At 44.9% G+C, this 18,874-nt stretch overlaps 1 protein-coding gene across 3 annotated transcripts in view; it reads left to right on the forward strand.

Moving 5' to 3' along the window:
- ACOXL (acyl-CoA oxidase like) overlaps positions 1 to 18,874 on the forward strand; it is a 483,610-nt gene that overhangs the window by 31,171 nt on the left and 433,565 nt on the right. For all 3 annotated transcript variants that reach the window (XM_075338173.1, XM_075338174.1, XM_075338175.1), the window contains exons 2-3: positions 15,961 to 16,057; positions 17,844 to 17,927. In XM_075338173.1, coding sequence (XP_075194288.1) covers positions 15,961 to 16,057; positions 17,844 to 17,927 — 181 coding nt within the window. The remainder of the gene's footprint in view (positions 1 to 15,960; positions 16,058 to 17,843; positions 17,928 to 18,874) is intronic.

The following is an 18,874-nucleotide window of genomic DNA, read 5'->3' on the forward strand; positions in this document are numbered from 1 at the left end:
CATACACCTAACATAGCCATATGTCTTGTACACCAGGATTTTGGCATATTTTTGCCATATATCAAGTTGGAATGCATTAGGGTTCTTGCAAAAAGTAGAAAATTTAACGTAAATTTTTTGCAGCTTATCCAGTGTTTCTACTGCAAAATCTGAATGTGTATTTTATTGCAGATTTTACCCTGTCAATCCACAATGAAAACCCCCTGAAATAATTGACATGATGTGGATTCTAAAATTTGACCCGCATGTCAGTCTGTACAGTAAAATAATTTGCAGATGTGTAGATGAGATTTTTAAAATGTAATTGTATTACTCTTCTATTGTTCAGGACCAAACTAAACTATAAAATAAACCACAATAGTAAATTGGAGATGTGACCGCTGTAATACATATATTCCTTTTGTGGGAGTTATACAAATGAAAAGTCTTTCAACATTCATTTACTTCTAACAAGTGATTTTAAGAAAAAAAAAAAAAGTATTTTTTCACCTTAACAGAATAGCACGGTTTACAGCAACATTTATTGATTAACCTTATTTATTCTTTTATGTCCTGTAAGGCCTAAATCTCCTGCATGTAGACAGTATAGCTACCTATGTGTTTTCACATCATTGCTTTGTTGGGTAGTTTACAGCAGAGCTCAACTGTCCTGCCCTGCACTTTGTTGCTCTGCCTGTACCAAGGAGTAGAACAACTACAGTAGGATGGATCCAATAGAAACTAAAGGGTAAACACATTCTGGATTGACATCCTCCGCAGCAGATGTGGGTTGGTCGAGATGTTCAAAGAATGAGCAGATTTGATTTTTCTTTTAACACCACTGAATAAATACGCATATATGTTTACAATATATTTTAAGAGAACATTGCAATTTTAGGGATAACCCTTTAGAGGGCTACCACCCCCCCTCCCAAAAAAAAAAGCAGGAATTTCTGTCGGTTTCATTGACAATGAGTGGAGTGGAGACAGAGTATGCGGACCTGGACTCCATTAGAGGCCTAAAACACACGTCCTTGCTAACCAAGCACTTATAATACGGGCCGTTTTTCATGTCCGTAATCCGTTTTTTGGTCCGGAAATAACGCACGTGTGGTGGCTGTGTGTCCGGCGTATGGTAACCACGTGTGCGTGTGGAATGGCCGTGTGTGCGTGTGAAACTGAACTGACGTGTGTGTGTGTGTTGTCCGTGTGTGATATTAAATGTCGTTGATACATGTCGGCTGACAGCAGACAGAGTCGCGCGCTGAGAATGAACTCGAGTGGCGCTGCACGGCTGTTCTCTAAACTCCGGCAGCTTTTCCTCTATTTTGAAAAAGCCGGCCGCTCATTAATCAATCTCGTATTCCCTGCTTTCCCCGCCCACCGGCAAATATGATTGGTTGCAGTGAGACACGCCCACACGTTGAGTGACAGCTGTGTCACTGCACCCAATCACAGCAGCCGGTGGGCGTGTCTATACTGTGCAGTAAAATAAATAAATAATTAAAAAAAAACGGCGTGCGGTCCTCCCCTATTTTAATACCAGCCAGATAAAGCCATACGGCTGAAGGCTGGTATTCTCATGATGGGGAGCCCCATGTTATGGGGAGCCCCCCAGCCTAACAATATCAGTCAGCAGCCGCCCAGAATTGCCGCATACATTAGATGCGACAGTTCTGGAACTGTACTCGGCTCTTCCCGATTTGCCGTGGTGCGTTAGCAAGTCGGGGTAATAAGGCGTTAATGGCAGCCCATAGCTGCCACTAAATCCTAGATTAATCATGTCAGGCGTCTCCCCGAGATACCTTCCATGATTAATCTGTAAGTTACAGTAAATAAACACACACACACCTGAAAAATCCTTTATTAGAAATAAAAAACACAAACACATTTCCTGGTTCACCAATTTAATCAGCCCAAAAAAGCCCTCCATGTCCGGCGTAATCCAGGATGGTCCAGCGTCGCTACCAGCTCTGCTGCATGAAAGTGACCGGAGCAGCAGAAGACACATCCGCTCCTGTCAGCTCCACGCAGCAACTGAGGTGAGTAGCGCGATCAGCTGTGCTGTCACTGAGGATACTCGCGGCCACCGCTGGATCCAGTGACAGCGGGTAACCTCAGTGACAGCTCAGCTGATCACGCGGCTGTCTTCAGTTGCTGCATGGAGCTGACAGGAGCGGATGTGTCTTCTGCTGCTCCGGTCACCTTCATGCAGTAGAGCTGGAAGTGACGCTGGACCATCCTGGATTACGCCGGACATGGAGGGCTTTGTCGGGCTGATTAAATTGGTGAACCAGGATATGTGTTTGTGTTTTTTATTTCTAATAAAGGATTTTTCAGGTGTGTGTGTGTTTATTTACTGTAACTTACAGATTAATCATGGAAGGTTTCTCGGGGAGACGCCTGACATGATTAATCTAGGATTTAGTGTCAGCTATGGGCTGCCATTAACTCCTTATTACCCCGATTTGCCAACGCACCAGGGCAAAGCGGGAAGAGCCGGGTACTGTCCCAGAACAGTCACATCTAATGTATGCGGCCATTCTGGGCGGCTGCTGACTGATATTGTTAGGCTGGGGGGCTCCCCATAACGTGGAGCTCCCCATCCTGAGAATACCGGCCTTCAGCCGTATGGCTTTATCTGGCTGGTATTAAAATTGGGGGGACCGCACGCCGTTTTTTTTTTAAATTATTTATTTATTTCTATACTCCATAGTGACACGCCCACTGGCTGCTGTGATTGGGTGCAGTGAGACACCTGTCACTCAGCGTGGGGGCGTGTCTCACTGCAACCAATCATAGGCGCCGGTGGGTGGGGAAAGCAGGGAATACGAGATTGTTTAATGAGTGGCCGGCTTTTTCAAAAGAGGAAAAGCCGCTGGAGCTGTGTGAACGCCGTGCAGCGCCGCGCCGGGGATCGGTGAGTATGAGAGAGGAGGGGAAACTTCAGTCACTCGGGGGATTAGCGGTCACCGGTGAATCCTTCACAGGTGACCGCTAATCAGTACACTGCACACAGACAGAGCCGCGGCATGACAATGAAGTCGGGTGAAGTTCACCCGAGTTCATTCTCATCGCGCTACTCTGTCTTCCGACATGTAGTAACGACAGTTTGCATCACACACGGACATTTCTCACGGACAACATAACCACACATCCGTGCAAGGAACGTTTTATTTGGACTCCCATAGGCTAACATTATGTTCGTGTGTGTGTGGTCCTTCCCAAAAACGAACATGCTTCCGTGCCAAACGGAGCAAAAAACGTGGGACGCACACGAACACACGGAAGATCAAATAACACGCACGTGTGCCTTTAAACATAAAAAAACCCATATGTGCACGTTTGGTCGTATCTCCGGTATGTACGGAAAAGGACCAAACACGCACGTTTTCAACGGATGTGTGTTGCGGGCCAGAGACTGCAAAGCCCCATTCTCAGGATTGCAGAAACTCAATCTTGGGATCGCTGAGATTACCAGTGGTTGGGGCCCCAACAACGATCAACAAGTTCTTGTTTTTTTGGTTTTTTTTTTTTAAGAATTGAGCCAAACCCCCCAACTTTGTAAGATAAAATAGATACACATACTTCGACAAGCATAGCACTCTGCCACAATATTTATTTTAAATTAAGCTGGTAGCTTAATCTCGCTCAATCATTTATATGTACGGTATATATGAGGCATCCACACTCCACCACACACAGTATAATGCCTTATGACAAGGGTCTTGAACTCCGGCTGGGTATATGGGTCGCACATAAAAAAAATTGAATTTGGGAGGCATTTTTTTGCTGGACAAAGTAACATTTTTAGTTATACCATATTTTTTTTTCTATACACCTTTTGATCACTTTTTAGAACATTTTTCTCTTGTTTATTATAATTTTTTTAAAATGGCATTCATCATATGCGTTAGTGTACAGTTTCATAGCCTTGGTCGTTATGGATGTGGGAATAACAAACATGCTCTATGTTTATTTTAGCTTATATATAAAACAGCATTTTTAGTGGTAAAAAAAAATGTTTTCATGCTTTTATTATTTTTTTTATTTTTTTTTTTTACATTTTATCATATGATAATTTTGGCCAATGCCTTGTAGTAGTGTGAACCATCCTGTCTCCCCATCTTGGTAGTAATGTCCCCCATACTGGTCCCTATCTTGTAGTGGTGTCCCTATTCTGGTTCCCTTCTTGTAGTAATGTCCTCATCCTATCCTGGTCCTCTTGTAGCAATGTGCCCTCTCTTGTAGTAATGTGCTATATTGTGCCATTCTTCACATAAAAAAAATAAGATTATACTTGGTACAAAAGTCAAGCTCATCCAAGTGTCTGAAAGCTCGTTACGAGTAGAGTTGAGTGCGGTTCGCGGCTCTCCAGTTCGCGGCTCGAGTGATTTTGGGGGCTGTTCTAGATCGAACTAGAACTCGAGCTTTTTGCTAAAGCTCGATAGTTCTAGATACGTTCAAGAACGGTTCTAGCAGCAAAAAGACCAGCTAATTACTAGCTGGCTTTCCGCTGTAATAGTGTAAGTCACTCTGTGACTCACACTATTATGAAATTTCAGTGTATAGTGTGCGGGAACAGCGCATTCAGATCACAGCTGTTTAGATAATGGCCATTTTTTTTATTTTTTTTTCCTTGTCTTCCTTCCCTAAGCGCGCGCGTGTAGTGGGGCGGGCTAGCATGTCAGCCAATCCCAGACACACACAGCTAAGTGGACTTTTAGCCAGAGAAGCAACAGCATGTGTGATAGGATGTCCATGTCACATGTCCATGCATTATAAAAACGGACATTTTCCTCCAGCACGCCATTATCTGCCTTCTGCGTCTTGGTGTCAGTCACCGCTGGCGTAGCTCCTGTCTCCGATACTGCTGTGTACGCTCTATACCCAGCGCTATACAGAATAGGGATAGAAGTTTCTATTAGTCCTTGTAAGGGCTAATACCGGCAGGGTCAGAGCCATAGGTGACAGGTCCGTGAAAACAGAGTTTAACAGCTACACAAGATGACAGCGTCTGTGTAGCTAAGGTCAGGGATTTCCTCGCTGCATTTCCCCATTAGGAGGGATAGAAAGGCAGGCTTCCATTCCTCTACCCAGACCCACAACCCTGCCACTGTACCCTCCTGCCCTTTGCACACTCAAACTCATTGTTACTAAGCCATTATACTAGCAAACACTGAGTGAACTTAGTGGCATCCTAAACGTTGGACTTCTGTATTGTCCCACTAGTGCAAAGATATTTGCAGCACGTCTGCCTGCATTGCACACTCAAACTCATTGTTACTAAGCCATTATACTAAGGAAGAATATGCAAGCCATATTGTATAATGCAAAAACACTTCATCTTTATTAACAATTAAATATTTAAAACACATAACAATAATGGACCAGCCCAGGAGGGACGGATGGAATAATGGGGAACACCGGGCACTTTTTGTTGTCAGTGTGTCTGTGGGAGGCCGTGGTAGTCTTACGCTTTTGGACTTTTGGTAATGCTATGTTGCATGTTACATGGAGTAATATATAGATACTGCAAACTGTATCCTTGTTATAATTTATACATTACTTAATGTTTACTATTGGGAAAAGGTTTGCGGGTTTGAAGGATTTCTGATACAGAGTAACATTTCATACTACCCATATATGGTTATCCATTTATGATAGAACAACAAGTGCCCGGTGTTCCCCATTATGCCATTCGTCCCTTCTGGGCTGATCCATTATTGTTATGTGTTTTAAATATTAATTGTTAATAAAGATGAAGTGTTTTTGCATTATACAATATGGCTTGCATATTCTTCCTTGGTGTTTATATTGATTTCATGCAATAGAGGCCTTATATGGTTATTGTGGTCTTTGGTGTGTTAAGCCATTATACTAGCACACACTGAGTGAACTTAGTGGCATCCTAAACGTGGCTGTTGGACTTCTGTATTGTCCCACTAGTGCAAAGATATTTGCAGCACGTCTGCCTGCATTGCACACTCAAGCTCATTGTTACTAAGCTATTATACTAGCAATTTATGCTGCCAGTTTAAGGGCCGTAGTTGCATTGTCAGGGATAATTATTGTTGTTTATTCTGCTGTTAATAAAGCTAGACCACCGCTGCAATCTACACCACCTCTCAATTTTTACTACCACATTTTAAGTGCACAATCTTGTCGCAATCAACATGAGTGGCAAAATGACAGATGCTGGTGGAAAGGGGAAGAGGTGTGTTGGAAAAGGAAAAAAAGGGTTTGTCCGTGGGGAAGGTGGCAAAGCTCCATTAACATCTGCTGAAGATAGACCATCTACCAGCAAAAGTAAGATGTCTACTACTTACCGTGGACAATCCGATGTGCTCCCTTTTTTACGGACACGAACAACTGGAACAAAGGTAGATGATGGCCAAAAAAGGAAAATGCTTGAATGGATCTCAAGTGGTCCAACAAGTGCCCTCTCAGCCACCTCAACTACCGCATCCAAAAAACACCAGTCCTCTGAGTTGTCATCCCAATCAAACTTGCTTTCTCCCAGCTCTGAAGTCTCCATCCGCCCTGCACAGTATGGTGGAACTGAGATGGCTGAGTCTGCAGAGCTGTTCAGTCATACTATAGCCTGGGAATCAGAGGTCTGCTCCCAAGCTACAGTGAGTACAGACCAGGAAATGGTCTGCAGTGATGCCCAGAACCTTTGTGACTCTGATTCAGGCCGTGAGGACCAAGTTTCTGAGCATAATGTTGACCCTTTTTCACCAACTGTAACACCTGTTGTTATAGACAATGAGGAACATACTGATGACGATGAGACGCAGATACCAGATTGGGATGACAACTTAAATATTCGGTCAGGGCAAGAAGAGGCTCGGTCTGAGGGTGAGGGGAGTGCAAACACAACAATTGATGAGGAAGTTCTAGATCCCACCTACTGTCAACCCAGTCAGGCACTCGAGGAGGTCAACGGAGGCGGTGGAAGAAGATGCAACCGACGACGAAGTTACCTTGCGCCTTCCTGGATAGAGTCGGAGCACTGGTAGCACGTCTACAACTGCATCCTCAGCCACCACTCTGCCTCTGAGCACTAGTCGGGGGGGCTCAACAGGTCGCATGCCCTCTAAGCCTTGCCTAGCCTGGTCCTTTTTTGACATAGCAAAAGATCGCCCAAATTATGTGATCTGTAAAATTTGTCGTGATTCTGTTAGAGGGCAAAACCTCAGCAGTTTGACAACTTCTTCCATGAATCGTCACATAAATAAATATCATATGTCCCAGTGGGAAGCTCACCGTGCTGCAATGCGGCCTAGCGGAGCGAACCATCCACCGCCTGCCCCTTCCAGTGCATCCGCGCGCTCTTCATCTTCTAGGACTGTGGGGACAGCTGTCACACCTGGTTTTCCACGCACAACTTCCACCACTGTAACCGCAACAGGCAGTTTTCTTGGTAGGTCGTCAGTTGGTTTGGAAGGGGAAACAAGTGCGTGTGTACAGCTCTCTCAGACATCGATAGCACCAACGTTGGATGAAGGCAACATCATGTCTACGCCTGCACTTTCCTCACAAACCTGCATTTTTCCAGGGACACCCTACTCAACACCGTCTACACACAGCAGCCAGATCTCTGTCCCTCACATGTGGACAAATAAAAGGCCATTTCCTGCGACCCATGACAAAGCTAAGAGGTTGACTTTATCCCTCTGTAAGCTCTTGGCTACCGAAATGCTGCCTTTCCGCCTGGTGGACACACAGGATTTTAGAGACCTTATGTCTGTCGCTGTGCCCCAGTGCCAGATGCCCAGTCGCCACTACTTCTCTAAGAAAGGTGTGCCCGCACTACACCAGCATGTCGCACACAACATCACCGCTTCCTTGAGAAACTCTGTGTGTGAACGGGTGCATTTCACCACCGATACTTGGACCAGTAAGCATGGACAGGGACGTTACATGTCGCTGACTGGGCACTGGGTAACTTTGGTGATAGATGGTGAAGGGTCTGCTGCACAAGTCTTGCCGTCCCCACAACTTGTGTGTCAATCCTCTGTCTGTCCATGTTCCGCCACTGCTTCTGCCTCCTCCACCTCATCTGTGTCCTCCACCTCCGCCCCAAGCCTGCCTGGTCAGGCCACCAGCGTTCTCACTGCGCAGAAGGAAGCACGCACCCCTCATTACTATGCTGGCAGCAGAGCGCAATGGCATCAGGCGGTCTTTAGCTTGACATGTCTTGGGAATAGGAGTCACACAGCTGAGGAGTTGTGGTCAGCTCTGCGATCCGAGTTTAATAAATGGTTGTCTCCACTCAACCTGCAGCCTGGTAAGGCCGTGTGCGACAATGCTGCAAACCTGGGTGCAGCCCTTCGCCTGGGCAAGGTGACACACGTGCCTTGTATGGCTCACGTGTTGAACCTTGTTGTCCAGCAATTCTTAACACACTATCCCGGCCTAGATGGCCTTCTGACCAGGGCACGAAAACTGTCTGCTCACTTCCGCCGTTCAACCGCCGCAGCTGAGCGACTTGCATCGCTCCAGAAGTCTTTCGGCCTGCCGGTTCATCGCCTGAAATGCAATGTGGCGACACGCTGGAATTCGACTCTCCACATGTTACAGCGACTGTGGCAGCACCGCCGAGCCCTGGTGCAATACATCATGACGTATAGCCTGGGCCAACGAGATGCAGAGGTGGGGCAGATCACCCTGATGGAGTGGTCTCAGATCAAGGACCTATGCACCCTTCTGCACAGTTTCGACATGGCGACGAATATGTTTAGCGCTGACAATGCCATTATCAGCATGACAATTCCAGTCATTTACATGCTGGAGCACACGCTAAACACTATTCGGAGTCAGGGGGTGGGACAACAGGAAGGGGAGGAACTACAGGAGGATTCATATGCGCAAGACACAACATCACCAAGGTCCAGACGTTCATCATCACCAACGCAGCAGGCATGGGACCATGGGGGACAGGGATCAACATGGGCGCATGGTAGCAGGCGAAATGTTGAGGAAGGTGCAGGAGAACATGAATGGAGGACGAACTGTCCATGGACATGGAAGACTCAGCGGATGAGGGAGACCTTGGTCAAATTTCAGTTGAAAGAGGTTGGGGGGGAGATGTCAGAGGAAGAAAGAACGGTTAGCACCTCTATACCACAAACACAGCGTGGACTTGGTCCGCATGGCTGCGCAAGACACATGAGCGCCTTCTTGCTGCACTACATCCAACATGACCCTCGTATTGTCAAAATTAGAAGTGATGATGACTACTGGCTTGCCACACTATTAGATCCCCGGTACAAGTCCAAATTTTGTGACATAATTCCAGCCATAGAAAGGGACGCACGTATGCAGGAGTATCAGCAGAAGCTGTTACTCGATCTTAGCTCGGCTTTTCTACCAAACAACCGTGCAGGTGCAGGAAGTGAATCTCCCAGTTGTAACTTGACAAACATGGGACGGTCTCGTCATCTTCAACAGTCTATCCGTACCAGTAGCACCGTATCTGGTGCTGGTAACAGCAATTTTTTGGAATCTTTTCATAATTTTTTTAGACCGTCCTTTGCAAGGCCACCAGAGACAACAAGTCTGACACATAGTCAACGGCTGGAGAGGATGATACAGGAGTATCACCAAATGAACATCGATGCCATGACTTTGCAAATGGAGCCTTGCTCATTTTGGGCTTCAAATCTTGAAAAATGGCCAGAGCTCTCCACTTACGCCTTGGAGATTTTGTCGTGTCCAGCTGCCAGCGTTGTCTCTGAGCGTGTCTTCAGTGCTGCTGGGTGTGTGCTGACAGATAAGCGCACGCGTCTGTCCAGTGACAATGTGGACAGACTGACGTTCATCAAAATGAACAAGTCATGGATCCACAAGGAATTTACTACCCCTGTGTCATCCTGGGGAGAGTAAATGCTTGTGGATTTGGAATGTGCTTGATGCAAATCAAAACATCCTGTTTGCAACTAGGGCACAAGTGCTGCCACTGAATGGGTGGGTGTGTGTGTGGGGCACAATTTTTGGAAAAAAAGGGAGACTCCGCTTGGAGTAACCCTTGCTTGCTGTGTTTTTAAAAATGATCCAAGATGAACAGAGCTGGGATCAGGAAAGACTTTGCTACCTACCCCAATGCAATCCAGAGGACGGAAAAGGATGGCGTATTTTTGAATGTGCTTGATGCAAATCTAGCTGTGAAGTGTACAACTGGGGCACAAGTGCTGCCACTGAAGGGGTGGGTGTGTGTGTGTGTGGCCCAATTTTTGGAAAAAAGGGAGAACTCCGCTTTGAGTCACCTTGTGGTGTTTTACATGATTTTAGAAGGGCGTGCCATGCCTATATCTGTGTCTCCTCCTCTTTTTCCTTGTCCAGCTCTTTTGTTTTCGCATGAGTATATGTCCTTGTCACTTTCCCATGTGTTTGTGTTGTGTTGTGAGTTGTTTGTCACCTTTTGGACACCTTTGAGGGTGTTTTCTAGGTGTTTTTGTGTGTTTGTGATTGCCTGCCATTGTTTCCTATGCGGTCCGACTTCGGTTCGACGAACCGAACTCGAACGAGACCTCTGTTCGGCGAACCGAACTCGAGCCGAACCGGGACCGGTTCGCTCATCTCTAGTTAGGAGTACAGAGCACCCAAGCACTATCACTAGTAATAATTAGAATTAGGCGAGCACTAAAAATGCTCAGGTGCTCAGTCCTCAAGTGGAGCAGGTCAGATGCTCTGACGGGTTGTTTTTTGTTTTTTTTTCTTTTGACACACTACGGGCGGCTTTGTACGTTGCGACATCGCACGTGCGATGTCGGTGGGGTCAAATCGAAAGTGACGCACATCCGGCGTCACTTTCGAGATCGTAGTGTGTAAATGCTAGATGATACGATTAACAAGCGCAAAAGCGTCGTTATCGTATCATCGTTGCAGGCTCTGACTTTTTCATAATTATGCTGCAGCGACAGGTACGATGTAGTTCCTCGCTCCTGTTGCAGCACACATCGCTGTGTGTAACGCCGCAGGAGCGAGAAACATCAGCTTACCTGCCGCCGCCGGCTATGCGGAAGGAAGGAGGTGGGCGGGATGTTTACATCCTGCTCATCTCCGCCCCTCCGCCGCTATTGGCCGCCTGCCGTGTGACGTCGCTATGACGCCGCACGACCCGCCCCCTTAGGAAGGGGGCGGGTCGCTGGCCTGAGCGACAGTCGCAGGGCAGGTGAGTGCATGTGAAGCTGGCGTAGCGAAAATTTTCGCTACGCCAGCTATCACAAGATATTGTACCTGCGACGGGGGCGGGGACTATCGCGTGCGACATCGCAGCATCGGCTTGCGATGTCGCAACGTGCAAAGCCCGCCACATCTAAAAACGTTGCTTTACCCCCAGTGATGGCCATTTAGAGACTGCGACTGGCTCTCCCTGGGGCGCCTGCACACACCATTAAGTGAAGCGAGCCTGTGCGATGTGGTCGTTTCCGGGATGACACATTAGAGCACCTGCGATACTCAACTGAGTAACGAGCAGTGCCGAGAATGCTCACTCGTCACTAGTAAATTATATATTGTTGTATGTCACCATCTAGTGGTGAAGTTTAGTAATTTAATCTATGTTTTTATACAAGTAAAATATATCTTTGTACCATGTTAGCCAGTAGAGATAAACAAATTGTTTAAAAGAACTGAGAGTCCTCAGTGGTTGATACCTTTTAATGGCTAACTGAAAAGATGGTAATAATTGCGAGCTTTCGAGACTACTCAGGTCTCTTCATCAGGCTCCTTACCATGCCTGATGAAGAGACCTGAGTAGTCTCGAAAGCTCGCAATTATTACCATCTTTTCAGTTAGTATAACAGCAGGTCTGTTAAGCAGAAAATGTAATGCCCAATAGTCCAAAAAGTAACAGAAATGCAGCAGGGACTAAAACTTAACTTTTACTAGTAAATAGATAAAATCAGTAATAATAATAATAATAATAATAAGGTGCTTGTGCATAAAGTGTGCAAACAACAACAAAATGCCACATGGCAGCGCATAGGCTTGATCTCACCCAAGCTTCATCCATGGGCTGGACTGCACATCGGTCCCAAGGTGAGAGGTCACAGGCCGGAAGGATCAGGTGGACAGGTATACTACAAACCCTGTCATGCCCCGTGAATGAACTTCCGCCCTGACAAGGGCAGCACCCAAATAGAATGTCTGCCCCGCAACCATAACTTTGTCACCCAGTGTTTTCCTTAGGCTTTCTATTGGGTTTAGATCAGGACTCTGGGCTGGCCATTTCATTGTTTCAATGTTTTCTGTTTCAAGTAACTGCTTTACCCACTTTGCTGTGTGTCGGGGAGCATTGTCCTGCATGAAAATTGCTGGCTGATTGAGTGATGAATGCATCTAGGGAACCACGTGTTGTTGAAGAAGGTTCTGATACACATTTGCACTCACTCTGCCATGTAGCTGTATGAGAGGTCCAACTCCAGCTGCAGAAAACATTCTCCAAACCATGACACTTCCTTCACCACCTTTTACTGACTTCTTAACACACTTTGGGTTCAGTCTTTCCCCAGTTTGTCGATGAACATAATGTTTCCCATCAGACCCAAATAAATTAAACTTTCTTTTATCACTAAAATAAACTGTGGACCACTTCTCTGTCCACACGACATGCTCCTCACCAAAGGTGAGTCTAGCCTTTTGATTCTTTCTGCTAATGAGAGGTTTGGTCATTGCAGAGCGGGCTTTCAGTCCAAATGCTCCTAAACGTTGTGACACTGTATGACGAGACAGATCCTTACCCTGTTCTGTGCTGACCTGGTGATCAATTCCAGCTGCAGTGTTGAAACAATTACCCATGGTGAGTCTCCGCATGATTCTGTTCTCTCTTGCATTTTTCTTTTGAAGGCAACCAGCCTTCTTGGGGGACTTGAAAGAGCTTGTGATGTTGTAAAGATACATTATTCTTGAAATCACAGACTTGGAACAATCAACTTCTCTTTCTATGGCTAATGCGGTCACCCCTTTGGCCTTCATCTCGAGAACCTGCTGCTGGAGAGTTTCAGTCACTTTGGAACGGCACCCCATTTTTGCAAAGTCAGTGTAATCTGGAAAGTTAGGCTGCCAATTACATAGGGTTTGTCAGATAAATAAGGAAATTGGCACCAGGTGCCAGATTAACTCCAATAACTTGCAGGTATCTGAAAGTGTTCTCTAAGTTTGATCAGTGTTCTTTTACATTTATCTTACCGTATTTACATTTTTATATGTGCTTTACAATAAATTAAATCTATGAAATAAGCTTAAAATACGGCTAGTTTACTCATGTTAGGATATAATCAAATAGGACTGCACAATGACCTTAACATTTAAGAAATTGTGTGTTGTTCTCTAATTTTGATCTCCAGTGTACAATATACTGCAATCAATATACCACTTATACAATATACTACAATCGATTGATCACTTATGCAATATACTGCAAAACTCTTGTATTGCAATCTATTATACATTTTCTGACCTCCTATGAAGCCTTTCCTTGTGATCATGCTTGGGGCTTTGGTTGTATCAGAGGGCTTAACCCCACTGACTAAACAACTTAAATGCTATAACATTTTAAGGGGTTAAGTGTCATCCTTGACAGGCAGCCACCGGCTGTATAGCACAGCCTGCACACACCAGGTATAGAGAAGGCTGCACCATTCTCCATGCTTTAGGAACCCAACATGTTAAAAGTAGTGCCCCAGTCTAGAGAGAGCTTATTCACCCACAGCTATCACTTTATTTAAAGGGAATCATATGACTTTTTCCTTAAATCAATTTTTCTGTTACAAATATATATATTTTATTACATTTTGAAAATGGTTTAACCCACAAATTTGTTGTTTCTATCATCAATTTATACACTCCCTGCACAGCTGCATTTCTCCCCAGTTTCTGTGTCTGCTCTCCATGGCTGTGTATTTAGCACTGTGTGCACCTGCCTTGCCTTCTTGGTACATCCTTAAGGTGATTTACTGATACAGTAGGTCACTCACCATCCTTTTGTGTTGTGTTACTTCCTAACTCGTGCTTAGTCACCCTGGGTATTCACTGCACACGCACAATATTTGTTGTACATTCGTACAGTGCGCTAGAGGTCTGCTTATACAGTGTGTCCACCCATATTCTGTTCACCGCCATTAAGTTGAAAACGGCGGCAGCTATAGGCATAGAAGTGGTGTCTAGGTATAGTAAAGTAGCCATGCGCTACGCAATGAAACCACCTATAGCGCCACCTGGTGGAAAACAACAGAGTTAGCATTTTTATCTCGAAAACGGAACGAGATAGAGGAAAAAAAGTGAATTTAAAAATTGAAGGGCATCAACAATTCAATACGAATAAACACCTTGCATACAGAAATGCTATGATATGAAACCCATGAACCCCCCCTGCCCAAAACATTGAATGCTGGTCATGTATATGGCGCTCATTTAACTTTGATGCTCAAAGTGGCCACAGTCAGCTGCAATGCACATCTGGACTCTGGACAGCATACTGTATCTTGCTGCACGTTGTGCAATATGGTAGGTGACACGTTTGCACAAGCATCTGTGATACATCGTTGTAGGTCCTGCAATGTTGGTGGAGGGGTCGCATACAACTGCTGTTTGATGTAACCTCACAGAAAGAAGTCCAATGGGGTCAGGTCAGGTGAGCGTGGAGGCCACTCCATGCAGCCACCATACCCAATGTCATGTAGGAAGGTCTCCATGAGGTATCGCTTCACGTCCGCAGCCTTGTGAATTTTACACATTCTAATCATTGTATTTCTGTATGCAAGGTGTCGATTCGTGTTGAATTGATGATGCCCTACAACTTTGTAATTCACTTTTTTTTCTCTATTTTGTTCTGTTTTCGAGATAAAAATGCTAATTCTGTTGTTTTCCACCAGGTGGCGCTATAGGTGGTTTCATTGCATAACGCATGACTACTTTACAATACCTAGACACCACTTCTATGTATATAGCTGCCGCCATTCTCAGGTTAATGGTGGTGGACAGGATATGGGTGGATACACTGTATATGCGTCATCATGGTGGCATATAGATTGGGAGATGGATAAAGCCAGCATAAATGACAGATGTATAGCATATGATCTACAGTGCAGTCTGGGGGTCACATCAGGAGCTTTAGAGATAATTTAGTAGATTTAAAAGGGCCGAGGTCACAAAAGACTAAAGGGAAACCTTTTATCCTGATAAATCATTTTAAAGGGAAATCTGTCAGAAGATTTTTGTCACCTAATCTAAGAACTGCATAATGATACCCTGATTACAGTGAGGTGTCACTTAGCGGGCTGCTTGCTATATTTTTAATTAAATCACAGTTTTATCAGCATGAGATTATCACTATTATTATCATTATTCATGTGCTCAGTATAACCTCGACTCCAGCACTGATTGGCAGCTTTCTGCCTATGCACAGTGTATGCATAAAGCGGTCATTCCGGGTATAGTCAGTGTTATACAGAGCTCAGCATTCAGAGAACTGTTAGATCTGCAACAAATAAAGCAGATTTAATCAAAACTGCAGCAATCAACCCAGTAAGTGACACATCACTGTAATCAGCCTCTCTGCCCCTACACTATACTGTCTTATGATGGGTTAGCAAAAACCTGGTGACAAATTCCCTTAATGTACAAATGAATCATGCTGGCCTTAGCAGGAGTCGATTTATAGAGTCACGTACTGTTATGTTGAAGCGTAACTTATTTTTGTTACTCTTTTGCACATAATCATCTGGAGTCCATTATTTTTAAAATGTATTTTTGGAGCATCTAATATAAAGGGTAAAAGTTCACTTATTTTTGGTTTTGACGAAATGCCAAGTAAGTGGAAGCAGATGAAGCACAGTTGTTTTCTTGTCTTTAATGGACAATTGTATTGGCTACTAAAAATATCCTGATTTCAAATTCTGTAATTCTGCATAAAATAAGCATACAAATGCCATAAAATGTACTGAGAAACTGTCTATTGTGTGGGCTTCACAGATATGACCTCAGTCTGGATGAGATTAGAGATCTGACCATGGACAGAGTGAAGTTTGCCATGAACTTACCACAGGTTCAGCGTGCGTTTAATGAAATGGTAAGAGTCAAGAGGGGTTTTGTCACAATATGACTGTGGGATAGCAAGGGACAGGGGCTCCTATGCTGTCCCTCACGCTAGTGGTTTCTAGGCTATACCTACTCTCAGGGTTACGCCTGATGGTGGAGATGCCTTTGCCTGGTAATCCTCCTCACCAGAGCTAATCTGATTCTCCCCTTCCACCAGGGAAGTAAGGGGCAGAAGTGAGATGGAAACACAGTAAAGACAGACAAGGGAAGACCAAAACTCTGACACACTGCACACACACAGGAATATACAATGAGAGACTCAAGAGAAAAGCAAGAGCAGGAAGGTAGCAACACAATTCAACAAGGGTTAACTCTACAACCGCACTCAGCAACACGTACCACAATCACCAGATGGTCTGAATCACAACACTTCACAAGATCAGCTAAGATAAACTATAGCTGGCATAGAAGGAAGGATCTAGCCAGCATGTATGGGAGAGGAATAGAAGTAATTGGCTCCCCCACAACATATGATCAATGGAGACTAACAAGGAGACCAGCAGAGATTAAAGGCCCTGACACACAGATAAATCTTTGGCAGATCTGTGGTTGCAGTGAAAACATGGACATATTGTTCCATTTGTTCACAGCCGCAAACCTGGCACTGATTGTCCACAATTTCACTGCAACCACAGATCTGCCGCAGATTTATCTGTGTGTGACAGGGCCTTAACTCTTGCCAGCCTGCCTATGAACTACTACCCTGCAGGTCAATGCCCAAGTCTCCCTGCGTTGATCAGACATCAGAGAAGTTAACGGGCGGAGTGTCAGAATCAGTAGCCGAACACATCCCGACAACGCCATGACAGTCGTCGAACATTGTAAAAATCTCTGTGTGAGAGGTTTTTAGGTATAAAATTAGTTTACAGTTGATATTCTTAATACTTTAGATTACATTTTATGAGAGCCATTTTTTACTGCATTTACCATACAGATTAATTACTGTGATTTTTATCAGTGGGCTCATTACAGACATAGAGATATCAATTAGGCGTGCTTTATATCTACTACTAGCTGTAGTACCCGGGCGTTGCCCTGGATAGTAACTATCTCTCTTCAAGTTTCTGTCTGTCTCTGTGTGTCTGTCCCTATCAGTTTTTCTGTCTGTCTCTGTATCAGTCTCTGTGTCTCTCTCTATCTCTATCTCTGTCTCTATCTCTGTGTCTCTCTCTTTCTCTGTGTCTGCCTGTGTCTGTCTGTCTCTCTCTATGTGTCTGTCTCTTTCCCCAGCTGTCTCTTTCCCCAGCTGTCTCTTTCCCCGGCTGTCTCTTTTCCGTATCTCCCAGCTCCATTCAGATTAATGGAGGCAGGATTTTTTAGAGTAACTGTAAAGCGCGGGGTTAAGTTTTCCCATCAAAACAGTCTGACGTTCCCTGGGTCACATGGGGCGTCTGTGCAAAATGTCATGATTGTAAATACGGCGGTGCGGATTCCTTTAGCGGACACACACACACACACATTCATTCATTCATTCATTCATTCATTCATACATACATACATACATACATACATACATACATACATACATACATACATACATACATACACTGAGCTCTCTATTATAGATGTATGGGGGGGCCATATGAGTGGGAGAATCTGTCAGTTCATATATGACTCAACCTGGCGCGGTTTCATACCATTTCACCAGCATTGTAAATCTGGTGTAATTAAAAAAAAAAAAGAAAAAATCTTTTATTCTTTATAGCCATAACAGTAAATAGGTCTCATTTTTAATTAGCTTTGCTTACTTTTCTTAGATAGATAAAAAGAAGAACTTTGTCAACAAAAGTCTGATAATGGGAGAAGTCCTTTGTACAGCTGATATGGCAACTGGAGTAAAGGTAAAAGGGCAGAAAATCAGCCTCAATAGCCTGAAAATGCTTTATCTGTTGATGTTGAAATTGAACTGGTATGGTGCAATGGTACAGCACGTTGGGCCTTGTAATTTAGACTTTGTACTACATAAGTGGGTTATTATTGCTTATGATGCGTTTTAATCATAAAACTTTCTTCGCCTATAAACATCACTTTATTCTTACATATACCTTATTTATACACACCGTATTTTTCGTTTTATAAGACGCACTGGATTATAAGACGCACCCCAAATTTAGAGGAGGAAAATAGGAAAAAATAATTTTTAATCTTAAAATGAGGGTCCGTCTTATAATCCTAGTGTCCTAGTGAGTCTCATAATATCTCACCAGGGGGGCAAGTCTCAGGAAGGTCACAGCAGGCAGGGTCAGCAATGCTGCGGGCTCGGAAGAGGGGGTGTCGGGGTTCAGGAGGGTCGATGGACAGAGAGTTGCTGATACTTCGGGCTCAGGGGTTTCACAACGGCAGGCGCTATTGATCTGGCGGCGGACTGCGGGCTCCATTGAATCTCCCGCGGTTGACGAGATTGACTTCAAGAAAATTGCCGCAGAAGCAGTACGTGCACAGATAGGACTCCGCGGGCATTTTCTTGAAGTCCATTGCGTCAATCTGCACATGCGCCGCCTCTATGGCCATTTTCTTGAAGTCCATCACGTCACCCGCGGGCAATTCAATGGAACCTGCAGCCTCACTGTCAGATCAATGGTGCCCACTGCATCGACAACCCTCCGTCCTGTGACCTTCCGTCCTGTGACCTTCCGTCCTGTGACCTTCCGTCCTGTGACCCTCCATCCTGTGACTCTCCTGAGCCGCTCCACTGCAATGACACCCCCTGCTTCGAGCCCTCAATATCGCCGACCCTGAATCCTTTGACTCCGTTCCACCACCACTGATCCAGTAAGCCATATTCGGA

Source organism: Anomaloglossus baeobatrachus, chromosome 3, assembly GCF_048569485.1.
Source record: "Anomaloglossus baeobatrachus isolate aAnoBae1 chromosome 3, aAnoBae1.hap1, whole genome shotgun sequence".
NCBI lineage: Eukaryota > Metazoa > Chordata > Amphibia > Anura > Aromobatidae > Anomaloglossus > Anomaloglossus baeobatrachus.